General features: G+C 44.4%; 1 protein-coding gene across 1 annotated transcript in view; it reads right to left on the bottom strand.

Annotated features, from left to right (window-relative positions):
- Positions 1–20,772, bottom strand: part of LOC128398274 (collagen alpha-6(VI) chain-like) — a 98,931-nt gene that overhangs the window by 28,283 nt on the left and 49,876 nt on the right. The window contains exons 18-30 of the mRNA XM_053359148.1: positions 20,321–20,347; positions 19,299–19,343; positions 16,442–16,495; positions 14,158–14,220; positions 13,471–13,536; positions 12,864–12,917; positions 10,559–10,594; positions 8,248–8,310; positions 7,941–8,003; positions 6,642–6,704; positions 4,710–4,772; positions 4,074–4,124; positions 765–800 (exon numbers count right to left, since the gene is read on the bottom strand). Coding sequence (XP_053215123.1) covers positions 765–800; positions 4,074–4,124; positions 4,710–4,772; positions 6,642–6,704; positions 7,941–8,003; positions 8,248–8,310; positions 10,559–10,594; positions 12,864–12,917; positions 13,471–13,536; positions 14,158–14,220; positions 16,442–16,495; positions 19,299–19,343; positions 20,321–20,347 — 684 coding nt within the window. The remainder of the gene's footprint in view (positions 1–764; positions 801–4,073; positions 4,125–4,709; positions 4,773–6,641; positions 6,705–7,940; positions 8,004–8,247; positions 8,311–10,558; positions 10,595–12,863; positions 12,918–13,470; positions 13,537–14,157; positions 14,221–16,441; positions 16,496–19,298; positions 19,344–20,320; positions 20,348–20,772) is intronic.

Here is a 20,772-nt window from a genome sequence, read left to right as displayed (position 1 = left end):
ATTGTATTAAATACGTAAGGATTAAATCAACAACAAGGGTCCTCTTTCTGGCCAGGGTGTCACCACCTGAAATCTAGCTTAATGTGTACAAAGATCAGAGCTGCTTCTTCACTAGAAGGTTTTATACCAGTGGGGAGTGCATTATCCTGTCGCCATCCCAGAGTTGCTATGTGCTGAAGAGGAGAAAAAGGGTATGCGTTTAGCCATTTTGTGGCTTCCGAACTGGACCAAGGCTGTGGTGCAAGGTCAAGTGTTAAGACTCCCTCTGCCCCAAACCATGGCCCAAATCAACACATCTAGTTAAAGACTATGAAAATAAGGAACATACCACTCAAAAGGTAAAGGACCCCTGGACGGTTAAGTCCATTCAAAGGCGACTCTGGGGTTGCGGCGCTCATCTCACTTTCAGGCCAAGGGAGCTGGCTTTTGTCCACAGACATCTTTCTGGGTCATGTGGCCAGCATGACTAAACCGCTTCTGGTGCAATGGAACACCGTGATGGAAACCAGAGCGCACGGAAACGCCATTTAGCTTCCCGCCACAGTGGTATCTATTTATCTACTTGCACTGGCCTGCTTTCAAACTGCTAGGTTGGCAGAAGCTGGGACAGAGCAACGGGAGCTCACTCTGTTGTAGGGATTCGAACCGCTGACCTTCTGACTGGCAAGCCCAAGAGGATTGGTGGTTTAGACCACAGCGCTACCCGCATCAAAACAACCCATACAGGAAACATAAATGAGTCACTGTAGGAGTATAAGCAATACCTGCAATCCAGGGTTTCCAGGAAATCCAGTCTGCCCCTGGAATTAAAGAAACAGAAACAAAACTTTGAACTCATGTGACTTCCTTGCTGGCCGTTTCACAACCTTTTCTTTGCTGTTGCTTTAAAAAGAATAGCTCTATTTTCTTTTCTTTTAGATTAAACACATTTGCAATTTTGTATCTGTATTGGAGTGTGTGTTGTATTGCTTTACATGTGCAACTATTTTAACTGTTTATAAATGCAGATGCAATTATATATATTACTCAGGGCAAGCCCATTGAATTGAATGGGCCATACATAGTCATGTTCATTCATTTCAATGGGTATACTCTGAGTAAAGCCAAGTTGAATGTGTTATCGAATGTGTCTGGTCTCATATCCCAGGCTGCTTTTCTTACATCTCATGGCCACTCCAACAGTACTGCAGTTATCTGCTTCATTAGAAAAGTTAATCATCAGCTTAAGAAACTTGATCTGCTGGTACTGTGTAGTGGGCAAGGCTCCTCCTTTCTTCCATATAATCCTAATCACATGGAGGATAATGTCTGAATAGGGTGGAGCATATGAAAATGTCACAGACTGTGACATTACAACAGTCGCCCAGGTGAGTTACTCTGACATCAAAGGAGAGGTAGAATAATGCAATAATGGAGGTGCAGATTAGTGCACTGTCAAAATCATTAATGCACCACAGTGGCAAAGTGTGGAGGGAGGTTGCCATGGGCACAAAATTTGTTGGGGTCACGCAATTTCAGTACCCGGTGCTGCCTTAATACAGCTAACTGCTTCCGGCACTGGGCTCTGTTGAAAACAGCTTCTCCATGCAAAACAGGAAATGACCTTGCCAGACAACAGAACAACTCTTCTTATCTCTACGGCTGCGATCTCCTGGGTAATGCAGATGCTTTAGGCAGTTGAATGCACGTGCATACACTGTCTGTTTCCTTCCTTCTCTCCCTGGGCACTGGCAACCCACGCTACGCCACTGATGCAGCATCAGGAAGCAAGTTAAAGAAAGAGCAGGAGAGTGAATCCTGAGCTGGTCACAATAAAAGCCCATAGGATCCATTCACCCTACGATATGCTAATCTTTATTGTTATTGACCCATATAGAACAACGAAATTGGAAAAATCTACATCAGACATTCAAAAACCCACAAGCCTGCTATCCCAGCTATCCCAGCCTGGTTAGCCCCTAAAAACTCTGATACCCCATAATTGAATACCTTAAAGGTAAAGGTACCCCTGACCATTAGGTCCAGTCGTGGCTGACTCTGGAGTTGCGGCGCTCATCTCGCTTTACTGGCTGAGGGAGCCGGTGTACAGCTTCTGGGTCATGTGGCCAGCATGACTAAGCCGCTTCTGGCAAACCACAGCAGCACACGGAAACGCCGTTTACCTTCCCGCCAGAGCGGTACCTATCTATCTACTTGTACTTTGACGTGCTTTCGAACTGCTAGGTTGGTAGGAGCAGGGACCAAGCAACGGGAGCTCACTCCGTCGCGGTGATTCGAACCGCCGACCTTCTGATCAGCCAGTCCTAGGCTCTGTGGTTTAACCCACAGCGCCACCCGCGTCCCATATTGAATACCTTACACTGCGTTTAAAACCAAAACTGCATTTGGATAGATACTGTTTATCAGGTGGCTAGTCCTAGTCTTTATAACCCTGTACCTTCTTCCAGAAGGCAGAAGCTGCCAAAACATCCTTCCATATTCAACCAGAAGAACTAACTTTCCATGAAATTAGTTCTTATGCATCTCCCTCTGTAGTTTTTGGATGACCGTCACACTCCAGAATACCATACTTGATACAGGAAAGATTGTCGTGCTTCTTTCCCAATCACAACTATTTATCATGCATCAGAAGTGTTGAGTGTTTCATTCCATTCCACTGTTTGTTTTGGACACTAGAAAAAATCGGCAGGCAAATATCCTGCTCTCTAGGTAATGCAACAAAACAAACATTTATACTGGCTTCTAATGTTGGTTTTGAATGGGATCTATTTTGTTATATGATCTCTGCAACATGGGTCCCTTGTCAGTTATGGAATGGGTTGAGCTTGTGGCGTGCTGTCCACAATCAACAATGGAACGTTACCAATGTGCTCTGCCTCAGTCTCATCCAAAGGAGGCCTCTTGGCACTTTGGCTCATAAAGCTTCACTCCGCATGTGACTATGCAAAGCCAGGACATGAGCCAGCATGACAAAGGAAGCAAACTGTGCTACGAATTGGCTGCCCTGAGAATGGGGCGATTTAGGGCTCTGCGAGTGGTGTGCATGCATTGGGCCCTGAGCGCTGTCTCAAAGCCCAGAAAGCAGGGTGTTAGGCTTTGGGAAGGAGGTGTGAGGCTCTGGTAGGATCCTAGAGCCCTCCCACCTCCTTCCCAAAGCCTACTTAGCACTTTCCGAGCTTTGGGAAGCAGGCGGGAGAGCTCCAGGATTTTGGCCTCGCACAGGGCACCAAATCCATCACTGAGCTGGGCTTACCAAAGCATAACGACTTGGATGTAAGCGTTGCTTTGTTCTGCTCCTGACCCTTTTGGCACACAGTCACTACAAGCACGCTTCTCTGATCCCTACCAGTAAATTAATAAGCATTCCTGCATTAACAAAGATTAGGATTCCCACACCTAAGCAGGCAAACAGAACCAAGATTTTGGAAACTGCTCGCAGTGGTGACATACATCCATGTATGGGTGCAAGTGTGATCAGGGGCACTTTTAACAGACTGGCTGGCAAGCATGGGCTGTGGTTGCAAAACAAAATGAGAATGGTTACATCCCCAATGTGTGCGTTAGCTTGGCTGGTAGAGCACAAGACTCTTAATCTCAGGATTGTGGGTTTGAGCCCCACAATGGGCAATATATTCCTGTGTTGCAGGATCAGGTGACCTTTGTGGCCCCTTCCAAGTCTACAATTCAATGATTCTATGAGTCTATTCAACAGTGCTCAATAAATCCATATAATATTGGAGGCACAAGCCACCAGGAACATCTGCACAAGCCCAACAGCAACTAAAGAAATCTGTGCAAGGGAACCCTCGTTTTCTTTTAATGAGGTTTCCATAAGAGACATCCTAAAAGATTGCACTGCCTGCTGTTAGTGGTTGTCGCTGTATAGCAGGGATGGTGAAGCTGTTACCCTACAGATGTTGCTGGACTCTAACTTGCATGAACCCCAGCCAGTACAGCTAATGCTCAAGGATTATGGGAGTTTAGTCCAAAAATATCTGTAGGGCCACAGGTTCCCCACCCCTGCTGCAGAGTGATAGTTCACTGCGACCGGAACTTCACAGCATGGCTCTCACCTTTGCTCCTTTTCGTCCTTGTATACCATAGCCATTGTCACCATCTAGCCCCTGCAAAGAATAGAAAAATCAAATTATTTTTTTTAAAAAAAGACTTTTAGGGCCAGCCCTACTATTAGACAGAGTGAGTGTAGTTAGAGTCATGAAAGGAAATGAAATTGCTAGGGTTGCATTCAGCTAAGTTCTATTCAAAGTAGACCGGATGAAACAAATTGGGCAGGCCATCAGCCTGGGGAGGCCGGGTCTTCCTGTTATACACCTGCTGGGTTTGACAAGGCATATGACCCTCACCTGGATCTCATTTAAATCTTTGGGGGGGAATTAGCATCAGACATCATGTGCATGGAAGTTGCCAAATCAGTTAACCAACTAGGGTTACTGTTAATAGCTCCAGTTTTCCTATAACTTGATATAGCTGGATAGTTCTGATGAACTGCAAAACCAAGTTTGCCAATGATATCTCAAGAGGTTTCCAAATGCGTAGCGAACAGACAGAAAGATGGACAGACACACAACTTTCCAGTAGAGGGAGAAAAAGGATGAAAGAAAATCAAACGGAGCAACCGTTCTTTTTCAGAGGCTGAGAGAAATTCAGTCACAAACGTCAAGACTCAGAATCAGAAAGGCAAAACTCACAGTCAAGCCTCTTGGTCCAGGTAGCCCCTGTAGGCCTTTTTCTCCAAGATCACCATGTTCTCCCTTTCACACAGTAGAAAACAGAGATTAACCATTAAATACGGACCAATAGTACAGACCAATTTTATTGTTTTGGTGTCTATAGTCTTGCTCTCAATGAGGCAGCAAACTCAGGACTGTCTGTACTGCCACGGACTGAAAGTGGGGGCTTCCATAATGGATAGCTCCTCCAGACAAAATAATCCCCTTTACATAGAAAACTAGATTTCAGACAGAAGGCTTCTAACTTAGCCTTCTCCCTGACAGACTGCTGATTATATGAAACCCTGGTTACCATTAGAGTTGATGAAGCTTTGGGTGAAATGTTCAGACATGCGTGAAGGGGCATGTTAGCACCTGATCCTAGTACCCACCAATAGAAAAACTAGGCCTCAAGTTTCCCCATAAGGAAAAGGCCAGGCCAGAGAAGTCTATGGAACTTATTTAGGGTTGCCACATTTCAAGTAGTAGAAATCTGGACACATTTTTGGGGGGAGAATCGTCCCAAAGGTTGTTGGACTTCCTGGTTCTGTTTGCAAAACCCCAGACATCTTGCTGATTTTTAAAAAGTTTCCCTGTGTACTAATTTTGCTGTTTGGCATCCCTGGAAAAATTGGACATATGGCAACCCTAATTTATTTTAAATGGCAGGTGGTACCAAATAATAGACTATCTGTAAGAGTTATTTTATTTTAAAATACCACCCCGCATGTTAGATATGGATGGTCACCATCATGAACTCCACAACTTGGTGAGCCATTTGAAGTAAAGATAGCAACCAACAGCTTTTTCATTCCAGAGAATTTTAGTGAGTTTGAGCAGGGGACTGAACAGGGCAGGAGGCAGGGAGGTAAACAGTAGGTGCCACCAATGCCAGGCAAAGCCAACAGAGTGGCAGCACACACACACACACACACACACACACACAAACGTCCTCTTCTGCTAATCTTAGGAGAAGATGGCAGCCCTTTTAAGTATTCTGACCTCCTCCCAAGTCATTTAAGGCAGGGGTTGCCAGCCTGGTATGCACGGGCACAAGGGTGCCCACCCATGCCAGCATGGTGTAGTGGTGACTTTTTCATTTCATTTATTCATTCAGCCTTTATTGGCATAACAGGGAGCCTTCCCATACTATTCTGTGTTGCTGTTTCTTTTTCTGCTCTGACATTTTGCATCATACAACGCCCCTAACGCCAGCATGGTTATGGGTGGTGGACTCGTAATCTGGTGAACCAGGTTCGCTTCCCTGTACCTCCACATGCAGCTGCTGGGTGACCTTGGGCTAGTCACACTTCTCTGAAGTCTCTCAGCCTCACTCACCTTACAGAGTGTTTGTTGTGGGGTAGGAAGGGAAAGAAGATTGTTAGCTGCTTTGAGACTTCTTAAAGAGAGTGAAAGGTGGGATATCAAGTCCAAACTCCTCCTCCTCCTCCTCCTCCTCCTCCTCTTCTTCCTCCTCCTCCTCCTCCTCCTCCTCCTCTTCTTCTTCCTAACAGCCACCATTTTGTGATATGTCACACATCCCATGGCGGCCATTTTGTGACTGGGGCCCACGGAACTTTCTCAAAATTCCATATGTGCCCACCAGCCCCCAAAGTTAACGGCCCCTGATTTAGGCCATTCAGCATGGGGTTAACTAGTGCTTTGAACTGCAAGACAAATAGGCGGCAGCCTTTGAAGTCGATACAGAAGTGGACTCACATGTTCCAAAGGACCAGCTCCAGATACATTTTGTACCGAGTATAAAAGTACAAAAATATTTACAGCCCTGCTCAATTGCTACATAGAGCTGTTCTTTATACTGGACAAAACAAAGGCTGCGTTTTACTTCGGAAGAAACGTGTTCAGACACTTTGTCGAAACACAAAAGGTACTGTTGAAATCAGTTCTTACCTTTTGACCTCTAGGTCCTTCTTTCCCTATGGAGCCAGGCGCGCCATCGATTCCTTGACTACCCTCCAATCAGAAACACATATCGAAAGTCACATTAAGAAAACCACAGCAATCATTGGCAGCCAGTTAAATAGCTTTTGTGCTTTCTCTATAATCCCATCCAGGTTTCAGCAGTCCTAAATGACGTCTGTTCAACTACTATGGAAGAAAGGGCAGACATAAAATCATAGAACTGTAGACCTCTATATACACTAAAGGCATTTATTTCTTTTAAAAGTGTCAGTCCGCATCTTATGATAGAATGCAGCTGAACTCATGAATAGGCAACGTGAGGCCCCAAAGTCGTATTTGGAGGGATTTTACTTGTTCAGAGAAAGTAGCAGTGAGAAAGTAATTTCAGAGGAAAGCTTTAGAGATGTGTGGAGCTGACATGACTCAGAAGTCTGGATGGAGGAAAAGGGAACACTAGGAACAAGGATTTCTGCAAATGACCCTAGAGGCAGCTTGCAAATTTAAACATGCATTGGCTGAAATGCACATATATATCATTGGAAGCTGCCCAGAGTGGCGGGGCAACCCAGTCAGTTGGGCATCATCATTAATAAACACGAGCAAAATTCAGGCTCAAAAGCACTCTACATACTTTTGCATAGATCAAAATTAAAAACCCATGATACAGTGCATAAGCAAAGTCAGGATGCTCTACTACAATTGTAAAGTATAGACTACAAAACCCGCGACTAGGAACAAAATACTTGTGCACAGAAATATCTGGGGAATGTATAAGAGGCGAGAGGCCTTCGCTTGGGGCCCACACGGTCTCCTCCTCTCTCTGCTGAAATTAGGCTTGCAAGAAGCCTTCTCTTGAAGCCAACAGCAGAATAGGTAGTTGTTAAGTTGTGGGTGAACATATCAGACAGCACAGCGATTCTTCAAACAGCTATTCTTTATTCAGAGGCCAGAACAGAACTGAACTGAAGAGCTCAGTCAGCCTGCTTATATAGAGCTCCAGTACAACGTTACTGTAGCAACTTTCTAAAACTATCCAATCACTGAACGTCACTTTCGATCCTTCATTTGCATACAAACTATCCAATCACTGAACGTCACTTTCCATCCTTCATTTGCATAACTATCTACAGTATCCCCCTGCTGGCCCAGGGTGAGAACTTCAGTACATAACAGTAGTGGTGTGCGATTGGTTATGTCTGTGGTGCCCGCAACAGTTCCTTCATTTTGCAAATGTTCCTATGGACTTAAAAAGACTGGCGAAGTAAGACATATCATTTTAAGACATACTTGGGGTCCTGGGAAGCCCTGGAGTCCTCTAGGTCCTGGTATTCCGCGTAAACCTGGTGTACCCTGAGTGACACAGGAGACAAAGGAATACAGTAGGTTTTTGACGCATGTTGACCAAGCCCCAGATGCAGCCTTATTTTAGTGGCTCTGGCCTGCTGATGTAACTGCTTCAATACACCATGGCTACCGGAAACAAATCCTGCCTGTTTCGATTCACAACCTGCAGAGTCAGTCATTACAATATGCAGAATTCAGCTTCGACAAGACACCCCTCTAAGCACTGCAGCAGAACACAGATTTATATTACCTGGTTTCCTTGTAGCCCCATTTCACCAGGAAGACCTGGGTCGCCTTCATTTCCTTTTAGGCCCTGTCAAAAAGAAGAGAAAAGTACTAAAGGAGACACACGTTTCTGACCTGCAGCATTCTGTGAGAGTGAATGAAATGCAGTTTCTGCTCAGATATTAACTAGCAGAAACTTGATCTCACGCACAGTCAACCACAACGACAACAAAATAGCAACAACATGCCACTATTGAAAACTATATTGTTTAGACAGTATTGTTTTGCAATATGACTTTGTGTTAATTTTTTGAAGTTTTTATGAATACTTTGGTTGATTTTACTCTTATATGTTGTATCCTGCATTGTTATATTTTGACTAAAGTTGAGAATTATAAATACGTCCATAAATAAGTACTTGTCTCCTCTGTAGAGTTGGTGGCCCCAGCTGACTCATGTGTAGAAGCATTGCTACCATCCATTGCTGCCATTTTAACTTCCCACAGTGTCCTGACCGAAGCATCACTCCTAGGCATTGTGGGAAAACTAAATGGCAGATCCAAACTGCATGGCCTGGGGAGATGAGGACAGGTGTTAACAAACCTGGGGGACTAGGGCTGCCCAACCATGCAGGGTGCCAGGCTTAACAGATGATGGGCCCTCTATTGCTAAAAGAGTGTTCATAGGTTCATCATGGGTTAAGCATTAGGGATGTGAATGAAGGTACTTAAGTATCATGGAGGAGGATGCAGCTGACCCCTTTGGTCTAATTTTTCCTTCTGACAAAGAAATGGAAAAAGCAAAGCAAACAGACCCATAATTACCACGCTTTCGAAACATCAGGTAGTTCAACTGGCGCTTTTTGCCTGAATCCCTGGAGCAAAAATGATGGGAGCTGTTTCCAAAGCTTTAGTTTGGTGACAAAAGAAAAATTACCAGGAGGAGCTGTAATCCGAGAAAACATTTATTGACACCTAAGGCAATCATTAACCGGCATGGGGTTTGTAAGGAAATAAAGAAAGCTAAGATGTTGCATTGCTGAGTAATGCTCAACTTTGGACAGAAAAGCGGTCTGCTGTGACAATTTAAACGTGTGTTTGTGGCAGGATGGGGAGAAGTAAATTCAGATAAAAGCCAAAGCCTGCAGGGCCCTCTACGGCTCCAAAGTAAAATTGACACTGCAAAGAAAACATCTTACAAAGAAGCTGGTGTTGTAAAGTTGGCAGAAGCAGGTGTGTAAGAGATGTGTAAACTTTGGGCAAGCGACATTTCATTTTGAGGCCAAACTCCCTTCATCCCACTGCGAAAATGAAGAACATAAGATGAGTCTGGCTGGAGCGGACCCAATGATTATTCAGTCTAGCATTCCATTTGCAACAGGGACCAGCCAAAAGGCCCAGCAAACCTGTAAGCATAGCTTAAAAGCAACAGAGCTTAGGAAGAGAGGAATTTGTTTTATTTATGTCAATGTCACCTGCATTCATTCGTCTTTTACACCCCGTTTCCACATTGTTCTACAAAAGCAGTTGCTATATATAGGGAGGGAGATATTTTGAACAGTTCTACATTTAAAAAAGGGACACGGGTGGCACTGTGGGTTAAACCACAGAGCCTAGAACTTGCCAATCAGAAGGTCGGCAGTTCAAATCCCTGTGACAGGGTGAGCTCCCATTGCTCAGTCCCTGCTCCTGCCAACCTAGCAGCTCAAAAGCACGTCAAAGTGCAAGTAGATAAATAGGTACCACTCTGGTGGGAAGGTAAACGGCATTTCCGTGCGCTGCTCTGGTTCACCAGAAGCGGCTTAGTCATGCTGGCCACATGACCCGGAAGCTGTACGCCGGCTCCCTCGGCCAGTAAAGCAAGATGAGTGCCACAACCCCAGAGTCCGCCACAACTGGATCTAATGGTCAGGGGTCCCTTTACCTTTACCTTTTTTAAAAAATAATAATGCACAAGCTTATATGAGGATTTGAGAAATGCCATGAAGCCTAAGCCAGGATTAAGAATTAACCACAAACTCAGATCTTGAAACAGCAGTTTTCAAACTGCTGCATGTTTCAAACCGTGGTCCTTCCAGTCTTCCTGATCAATTTCCACTGATCAGTTGGGCCACTGGATTATCAAGAACAAACAATGCCCTTGTTTTCATGAAAGGCACAGCTCTCCTTTCGATATCTAGCTCCACAAGTCAAGGAAGTTCCAGCTTCAGGACAGGAAGGGGACACAAGTCATCACTATTCAGAATGGCAATGCCAGTTCCTGCATCAGTTCCAGGAATAAGGGGCAAAAGCTAATAATAATACATTCAGCATTATGTGAGTGCAGTGGCTACTGACCTCTAAGCCAGGACGACCTCTGCGGCCATTGGGACCCTAAACGAAAGGGGAGGAAACAGCTTTTAGAACAAGTTTTAAAGAATGGCACTTTATATGTCCACTTATACATCATCCAAAAAGAAGAAATGCATTTTCCCACCACCACCACCATCAAAAAAGAGGGCAATAAATGACATACATTTGCATTACCATTTGCAAATGCCAAGTTATATGTATAGCTATGTATCTAACTTTGCAAGCACAGAGTATCACTCATGCAGAAGGACTTCCCGTTCCTCTCCTTGCCTGGTATACCCGCAAAATCTGCTCCAGAGGGTCTTCCAGCTCCCTGGAGAAGATTTTGAGGGTGCCCAAGGAGCAGCCCGTAGAGGAGAGGAGGGGAAATTCTGTTGCCAAGCAGAAGTCTGATGCACTAACAGAACAGCAGCGCTGGATTTGACCCAGTTACTACTATTTAAACTGAGATGCACTGTACTTCTTTAACGGGGAAGACTGCCAGTAGGTGACAAGCGTGGGTGGCTGTTATGTACTGAAGTTCTCATCCTGGGCCAGCAGGGGGATACTGTAGATAGTTTTCACTCAAGTCCACATATGCAAATAAGGGATTGAAAGTGATGTTCAGTGATTGGATAGTTACAGAAACTTGTTACAGTTACATTGTACTGAAGCTCTATATAAGCAGGCTGGCTGAACCTTTCAGTTCAGTTCTGTTCTTAACAGTGGCCAATCTGCTGTCCGGGTGCTGTCCGGATAGGTAACTCCTGCACTCCCTCATTATGGTTCTTTAAACCAGATTTGGACCAGGCAGCCCTTCAAATAGGGGACTCTTTCAAGTGGAGGACTGTTCTCTGTAAAGCATGGCCACCCTAACTGTAGAATATTACCTATGGGAAATGTTCATCTTACATCGGACCCTTCCAAGTCAATGAAGAGGCTAGTCAGCTGCTCCAGCTTCCGCAATGGGACGATCGCTACCTCTGCTAACTTAGAGGTGTTTTGTCAATCAGCCCTGCATTTTAAACCACCAGGAGTTAAAACCGGCTAGCCAGTTTACAGTGAAGCTAAGTTAGTTTATAGGGGAACAAAAAGTCACCAGCAGATGAAAGAGAACCATTTCCCAAAGTGTCTAAGATGAGCAGTGAAAGGCCTCAGGTTGCAGTAGGCCACAAGTTGGCAACTTTCTGATAAATTCAGCCCACCAATGCAGGGTAGCATTTAGGCCCAATTACCTATGGCTTGGGACATGGGTGGCGCTGTGGGTTAAACTAGGACTTGCTGATCAGAAGGTTGGCGGTTCGAATCCCCACAACTGGGTGAGCTCCCGTTGCTCGGTCCCTGCTCCTGCCAACCTAGCAGTTCGAAAGCACGCCAGTGCAAGTAGTTAAATAGGTACCGCTCCGGCGGGAAGGTGAGCGGCGTTTCTGTGCGCTGCTCTGGTTTGCCAGAAGTGGCTTAGTCATGCTGGCCACATGACCTGGAAGCTGTACGCCAGCTCCCTCGGCCAATAAAGCGAGATGAGCACCGCAACCCCAGAGTCGGCCACGATTGGACCTAATGGTCAGGGGTCCCTTTATCTTTACACCTATGGCTTACAGCACAAGCCCATGCGTAATTGATTCAAAAGTAATTTGATGGGGCTTATGTCAGGGAATGGTCTGAAACAGAGGATTGGGAAATGCATTCTCAGGCAGATCAGCTCCTCTTTGAAGAGGAGGAGCGGGGGAGATTCACCCTCCCTGTTTCCAGAGGTTTCAGAAGTAGAGGGAGACACAAACACTGAGCAGCTTAGACAGGAGTTACCTAGCTACGAGATAATGGACAGAGAAACAGAAGGGAGGGAACAGCCAGCAGAGATGTCATTACAGAGTGTGGGGGACCCCCCTCCCCAAGAACTAGGAGATCTGTCCATATTAGAGAACAAAGAAAGCAGAGAGGAAGAACTTCCTCTTGGCGCCCAGGATGTTGTGGGAGATGGAAGGGGGAGGAGTTAGAGGAGCTTGTGGGTCCTATCTCTCCTTGTGGAGAGATGTGGATTTTTGCTTGCAGTCAGATGATTGAATACAAAGGACTATAAAATATAAAGTGCTCGTTAATTCTTGTCTGTGAAGTCAAACTCTCCACACCTGACAGCATAGTTGCAGAAAAGAGTATACAGGATTGCAACATAATCTTAGGGGGTTCTGTTCTGGTTTTTTTGTTTTTTTGAAGTAGTTACATAGGAAGAAAGGAAGAGTTTGTCCCCTGTAAACTGAGCCATAGCATTTCCTTTATGCATTTACATCTTCTCTATTACAGCTGCTCTTACATTTGCACCCTTCTCTCCAGGCTCTCCTTGCACGCCATCAGTTCCCAGGTCCCCCTGCAGAACACAGTGAGATTACTAAATTACATTTGTGCCTTTGACATACTCCAGACATGTGCGATGAACACTGACATGTAATTCAAGGCAAACATACTCATCCGAATAGTTGCGGTACGGCATTGCTTTGTAAGCAGTTTCAAGGTAGCCAATTGAATCAAAGCATATAAATCATATCTACTTTGATGGAACAGAACAATAGAGACTAGTCCAGTTCCAAATTAAGCACATTGTCGGAGGCGTCTTCTCCCATTTGTCTTCATTGCGCCCCGATGATCTGCCAAAATCCACAGCGTTCATGTGTCTCTTCCCTCCCCAGTAATCAGGATTAAGGTTGCAAAATAGGTCAACTGGATCCAAGCTGGCAAGACTTTGGTGGGGTTTTCGCACCCAAGATAAATATTAATAAATATTAGTGGATTAATAAATAAATTCCTGTTTCAATGAAAGAAGCTATCCACATTCAATCTTGCAAAAATGATGACTTCTCTTTTCAGATATTTCTAAATATACACATTAGTTTGTTCTTAACGATTTCTAGATGTCTGGATACCTGCCGTCCCGTGATTCCTTTTGCACCAGCTGGACCAAAGGCATTGTTGTCAATTCCAGGAACCCCCTGAAACAAACAAACATACACTTAAGTGTTTCCTGTGACCTATGCTATGCTAGCATAGCTGGGGGGAAGTGGGTGACCGACATCAACATTCATTTTAAGTTGAAATATAGACCTGCAATCAAAAATCTTTCCCTGAAGAAATGAAAGGAATCATCCGGCAATGAACTCAAGTGGGCAATCTGAGCGGATGACTTGAGGATTGGAGATACAGTTTCATAAGACAAAGAGGTCAGAGAGGTTGAAAAACATTTTAAATCTAAAATAATGTCCATGTCATATCCCTTTTAGAAATGCATTTGTGTTCTGTGCCAATAGTAGAACAGCAGATTGTGTCCACTTTCTTGTAACTTCTAACAAGGCGAAATGGATCTTCTCAAAGCACAGCCTCTGGTTGGCCACTATGAGAATCAGATGCTGGACTTGATAGGCCTTTCGGCCTGATCCTGCAGACCCCTTCTTACCTTTTTATAAGTCCAGCTACAACAAAATTTGGGGTGAGGGAAAGGCTGTCAAGGGCTGCAAAGGCCAGAAATGGAAGCAGCTAGTTCTGTGAGAAAGGTGGGGTATAAATCAGATAAATGTGTAGATTTTTGATTAAAAAATAATAACATCATTACTCACATTGTCTCCTCTTGCACCAAGCTCTCCACGCTCACCAGGCTCTCCTCTGGGGCCCTTTCTACCCTTCATCCGGAAAAAAAAGACAAACAGCAGTTAAAATGTTATGTACCACCTCACCTTATCAAATGCAATCTTTACCTCCTCAGGCCTTATTTCAGAATGATGAGGGCCGCTGACTGAGTTAAGCAGTCTTATGCTCACTAACTGCAGTGGGGTTAAGTACATTTATCTTTCTGCTGGATGGGGCAGAAGAAATGCTGACTAACATCAGTTCCATTTCCTCTCAATTCCATTTCCTCAATTCCTTGGATGGAGATTGGAAAAAAGTTTATAAAGAAAAATTGTTATATTGGGAATTAGTGTAAATTAATGAATATTGGGGAAAATGTTGGAATGAAACTATCTGGCTTTAGTAGAAATGATATAAGGAGTTATGTACAAATAAGTTTTAAGTTATTTTTTGGTAAGATAAGGTTAAATAAATTGAGGCAAACTGAATAACAGAATATGGTGAGAGATGGAAAGGATCTGTTGAGTTAAGTAATAGGTTAGATGGTTAAGATAAATTGTTTAATAAAAAGTTAGAAAGAAGGAAAGAATTTGCTGAAACAACTAATTAAGCTAGAATACAAAAAGGGAGGTGTGAGGAGGCCAATGAAACAAGCAAATGAAAGGTAAAGATAGGCAAAAAAGAGATTGGTATTTTTTTCCTTTTTTCTTTTTGTTGTGATGATGTATTGGTTTTTTATGTATTTTTTCTTTTTTTCCTTTTTATATATTGTGTTGTTGTTTTTTCTTGTTTTTTTCTCTTTTCTTTTTCTCTTTCTTTTTGTAATCTTGAAAATATTAATAAATATCATTTCAAAAAAAAAACCATCAGTTCCATTTCCTGTGGATTAGATATATATTCCAAACTTAGATCCTATCTGCAGTAGATGTTTAAAGCTGTATGATAACACAGTAATGGTCATGGCTTCCACCAAAGAATCCTTGTTTAGGGTGCTAACAGTTGTTAGGTGACCCCTACTGCCCTTGCAGGGACGCGGGTGGCGCTGTGGGTTAAAGCCTCAGCGCCTAGGACTTGCCGATCGAAAGGTCGGCGGTTCGAATCCCCGCTGCGGGGTGCGCTCCTGTCGTTCGGTCCCAGCGCCTGCCAACCTAGCAGTTCAAAAGCACCCTCGGGTGCAAGTAGGTAAATAGGGACCGCTTACTAGCGGGAAGGTAAACGGCGTTTCCGTGTGCGGCTCTGGCTCGCCAGAGCAGCGATGTCACGCTGGCCACGTGACCCGGAAGTGTCTGCGGACAGCGCTGGCCCCCGGCCTCTTGAGTGAGATGGGCGCACAACCCTAGAGTCTGGCAAGACTGGCTCGTACGGGCAGGGGTACCTTTACCTTTACCTTTACTGCCCTTGCAGAGTTACAGTTCTTAGAATGGCTTAACAGTCAAACCCTCTTCCTAGGTAACTCTCGAACCTGCAGCTTGGTTAAGGAAATAGGTGTGTCCTAAGAAGTCTACAGTTCCCAGGAGTCTTTGAGGGGAGTCATAACTGTTTAAAGCATATGATAGAGCTTTGAACGTATAGCAGACCCTCCAAGTGTCCCTATTTTCCAGAAACAGATTCGGATTTAAAGAAGCTATCCCAGTTTCTGATTTAATCCCAGAATGCCCAACTTTTCCTTAGGAAGTCCCTATGTTCATCAGAGAAATGTTGAAGGGTATGGAGTTATCTGATCCCAGAGCCATCTGAAGGTAGCCCTGTATAGAAAAGTTTTTTAAAAAATGTTTAATATTGTATTATGTTTTTATACAACTTGGAAGCCACCCAGAGTGGTTGGGGCAACCCAGTCAAGTGGGTGGGGTATGAATAGTAAAATGATGATGTTGGTGGTAGAATAAGAAGTCTTCCACCTCAGATAACTATTGGAGTTTATGGTATAGTACGAATGGGGCCTTGGTCATTAGACAGTTCAGAGCCATTTCCAACAGTTCAGAGGCTCTGACTTATAGGCAAGGCAACCGTACACAGAGGTGCAAGTTATCTCTACACAAGTGTTTGTGTGAAACAACAAACACTTATTTATTTGTGCAGCTCAACAATTGTGTGCACAGGTACATGGACTGTACATTTGTTGGGTGTTGCGTGTAAATAAATGTACAAGTAAGCATGCGGCTCAACTATCTGAGTACACTGGTACACAGGTCGTACCTTCATTGAACTTAAAGAAGTTTGAACATCCCTAGTGCCTTTTGCCAACAGACAGTTAAAATATAGAATTATCTTTACCCTTCGCCCTGAGCTGCCCTTTGGTCCATGTGATCCAGGAATTCCTCGTTCTCCCTAGAACCCCAAAAGAAAAAGAAGTACAACTCAGTAATCTTGTGTGATATGCTTGTCATAGAAATCTCAGGCAGAGTCTCCGGACTTTTAGAAGACATATAAAGCCATTTAAACATATAAAGCAAAAGGGAAGTGTCAGGGAACTGCCATCAGTGCCGGAGGGAGAGAGCAAAATCCAGAGGGATTCCAGAGAGCGTCCCGGGATCGGGAGAGGCAGCCCATCTTCTGGGGAAGAGAATCAGCGTAGCACCAGTGGAGAAGGGGGGCAGATGGGGGAAGCGGCAAGGCGGTCCCATGACTCCTTGCCGGGGACCAGCGGGGAGAGTAGAGGTCCTCCACTGCCTACGCCCTCCTTGCGCAGAAGGCTTTCGCGCAGAGAGAGTAGGAGGAGACTAGGCGTCAAAGAGCTTCTTTGCTGGAAGAAGTTTAAGAAACGCCCACTGACGGATTCTGCCAGAGATTGAGACAGCCACGGCTGAGTGGCTGTCCAGACAGAAAAGGTTCACTCAGGCAATACAGCCAGGTGTTTGCACCGGCTTACACACGAGCAACCCCTAGAACCATCACAGGAAGCTCCTGGGATAGCTCAGTAGGCACAGCACGAGACTCTTAATTTCAGGGTCATGGGTTTGAGCCCTGTGGTTGAAGAAAGATTCCTGCATTTCAGGGGGTTGGACTAGATGATCGTTGTGGTCCCTTCCAACTCTATGGTCCCCCCCCCCAAGCCATGAATACCAGCACCAAGTGATCAAAATCCCCCACCAAGCACACTTTTAATTCCGCTTGGTCCCGGTTTGCATTTAGGGAAATCAAAATGTAGATTTAGCAACTGTTCAGATTCAGACTGTCATTTAGGAGTTGCTGTCCCGTTATAAGCAAACCCTGTAACCTATGGCTTAATTAAACCTGATACTTCAAGGGAATCTGGAATTCAGGGCACGCTTGCTGATTAAACTACACAGAAATTGGTATTCAGGTGAGGTGCATAATGCCAAATGTTGACAGACCTACAGAACGGATTTCAGCAAGCTGCAGCAAAATACCTTAATACCAGAGAATCCTCCAGAAAAACAATCTCTCAAAGGACCTGTTGATGGCATTTTACCACTGTACTGTGGAGAGTGTATTAACTTAAGGTCTGTGTGTGTTGTTTGGGAGCCGCACGGTCAGGGGGGAAAACAACGCTGTCCAGGGTTGTAAAGACTGCGGAGAGAATAACTGGGTGCACTCTTCCCACCTTGGATCAAGTCTATGCTTCCAGGTGCCATAAGAAAGCTGCAGAGATAGCGCAGGATAGTGCGCGCCCCGGAAATGATCTCTTTCAGCTTCTGCCTTCAGGAAGAAGGTACAGGGTTATAAAGACTAGGACTAGCTGCCTGAGAAACAGTTTCTACCCAAATGTGATTTTGGTTTTAAACGCACTGTAAGGAGTCTGTATGGGAGTATATTGTATTTAAAAATGGGGTGTCAGAGTTTTTAGGGGGCTAACCAGGTTGGGATAGCAGGGATAGCAGGCTTGTTGGGTTTTGAATGTCTTATGTAGATTTTTCAATTTCGTTGTTCTGTATGGAACAGTGACAATAAAGATATTGTATCGTATCATATCGTATCGTATCGTACCTTAAGTTGACAAGGATTGTGTACCAGAGTCTTTCCAGGGGGGAATGGCGCATTTGCGGTTGAATTGTGTGAACTGCAGCAAGTAATTTTCTGAATTGCCCCATCTCCCACACTGGAGTGAATTAGGTTTTTCTGTGTCTGTGCCTCTTTGCCAGCTGTTGCCTATCACTTCTGGCATGATGCAAAAATCTTCTACTGGACAAAGCATGAACAAGTATGGCAACACAGAGTTGATGGGTGGCTAAACATACAAGAGACGCAGGTGGCGCTGTGGGTTAAACCACAGAGCCTAGGACTTGCTGATCAGAAGGTCAGCGATTCAAACCCCACAACAGGGTGAGCTCCCGTTGCTTGGTCCCTGCTCCTGCCAACCTAGCAGTTCGAAAGCACCTCAAAGTGCAAGTAGATAAATAGGGACCATTCCGGCGGGAAGGTAAACGACATTTCCGTGCGCTGCTCTGGTTCGCCAGAAGCGGCTTAGTCATGCTGGCCACATGACCCAGAAGCTGTATGCCAGCTCCCTCGGCCAATAAAGCGAGGTGAGCGCCACAACCCCAGAGTCGGCCACGACTGGACCTAACGGTCAGGGGTCTCTTTACCTTTACCTAAACATACAGTAGGTCTGGATGGGTTTGGTACAACCTATTATAATTCCCAGCCCGCTGTTGTCAACTTCCTTTCAAACAGAGGTGGGAGACATCATTAGACTGTTCCAGAGTGTGATTCTGAAGTATGTCTGGGGAGGAATCTTCTGCAGTTCTGGACATTTGTGGTTAAATTTCAAATGCCAAATTTCTTGAAACGGCAATTGTTTACTATTAAAAAAATGTTTCATGACATTTATTTAAACAAATGTGTGCATAATTATTTAAATACCCTTTCACATGATGTCAAAGTGCCCTTTGGAGTTTGTTCCCCTGTCCCACAGTAAAAGTTCCTTTTTTAAAAGCCCTGTAAAGACAAGCCGGGTTATGAAAACATCTGGGAAATGTTTATGGGTCTGCTGTCCTCTTTAAACCATTTTGAAACATCCACAAGATTTCAGTATTATTGATTTGTAACTTGACGATTGTTTGACTTTTGCAGTCCTTTTAAAAGTGGTACACTTCTTTGAACCCTCCAGGAAAGCAGACTATACCCCCCCCCAAAATAATCCACCATCAAATGGCCTGTCAAATGTTACCTCTTGTCCATCGATTCCGTCAAGTCCACTGTCACCATTTTCACCCTGTTGAAACCATTTGAAAACATGCTCACCATTATTTACCCCTATAAATAAAATTTCTGGGGCATTTCTGCTGCAATAAACAGTAGGGTGTTATTGTTTCATTTGTTATTGTTATGTTATGTTATGCGCATTTGTGTTTTTACACTGTAAACTGCCTTGCAATCCTCGGATGAGGATTTAATAAATCAAAAATAAAATATGTAAAACAAAGAGAGTAATCCATAGGTGGTTATACAATGTACCCATTGCTCATTTGGTATAGTCTTTCCAAAACCATCTCAGGCCACCTGTAAAACTGATGGCAAACAGTATTTAATAGTATCTAACAACCTTCCTGGTACCCTCCAGATATTTTGCACTACGACGTACATCATCCTTGACCCTTGGGGTGGTCATACTATCTGTGGCTCATGGAAGTAGGAGTCCAAAACAGCTAGAGCTCACATCTATCTTTTTTCTTATTCAAGCCATATCACCAAACAAGGTGTGCTACTAGGTATTAGGATGCTCAGATCTCAGCCCTGCTGCCTCTCTTGGCTGCTCCAGCCACCTCTTACTACACACACATTACAACCCCTCTAGGCCCAGCACATTCCCTCTATCAATGACTACACTTCCTAGAAGGTCTTCAGAGCAATAGGACAGAAGAGCTCTGGAGCCACTCCAGGAAGTCAAACTGTGCTGTTTCGCTCTGAAGACATTATAGGAAACATAGGCGTGAGCAAGACTGGCCTCAGGCACCTTGTACGTTAATGGTCAGAGGAAGCCCTGCCACTCCCTTCTCCAAAAACAGCTGAGGCTTCCTCAGTTTGTTTGAAGAGATCCCAGAGAGCCTTCTGAACCACTTGTTGTTATACAAAACCCCACTTCTCATGTGAGGCTTTTGTAAGTACTTATGGGAAAGAGGCCAAAGCGAAACACCGGTGAGCATTATCTGAAGAGAAGTCTTCGTTCCCCTATTTTAAAAGCGTACATACCTTATTTCCTCGGTATCCCCTTGGTCCCTAAAATGCAAAAGAGACACGCTGCAAGTGAGCTACTAGGAAGAACGCATGAATTCCTGGCAGAATCCAAGTATAAAGGTGTCCCATCCCCCCTCCTGAACTAATAATACTAGAAACCAGAATATTCAAAAACAAGATTCATGGGATGAACCAGCAAATTGTATGCCACTGTACTGGTGCTTGTGATGCAAGAACCAAGTGCATCCCTAATATTAATTCGCTCCAAATGTGCATCCTGACAATGTTTTGTCCAGCAATCATTTTCTAGCAGAACCAAAAAGGAAGGCAATCCATCACTTCCCAACACAGATTCAGGAACCCTGTTTATTTTCGTACCAGACTTCTGAGGTGTGCACACACCCGAGTCTAAGGGATTTATCCACAGAAATGGATTCATCCAGATAAATGAATGGCTTTAGAGGTGG

This window comes from Podarcis raffonei, chromosome 12 (assembly GCF_027172205.1).
Source record: "Podarcis raffonei isolate rPodRaf1 chromosome 12, rPodRaf1.pri, whole genome shotgun sequence".
Lineage (NCBI taxonomy): Eukaryota > Metazoa > Chordata > Lepidosauria > Squamata > Lacertidae > Podarcis > Podarcis raffonei.
This window is presented reverse-complemented; position numbering and strand designations above follow the sequence as displayed.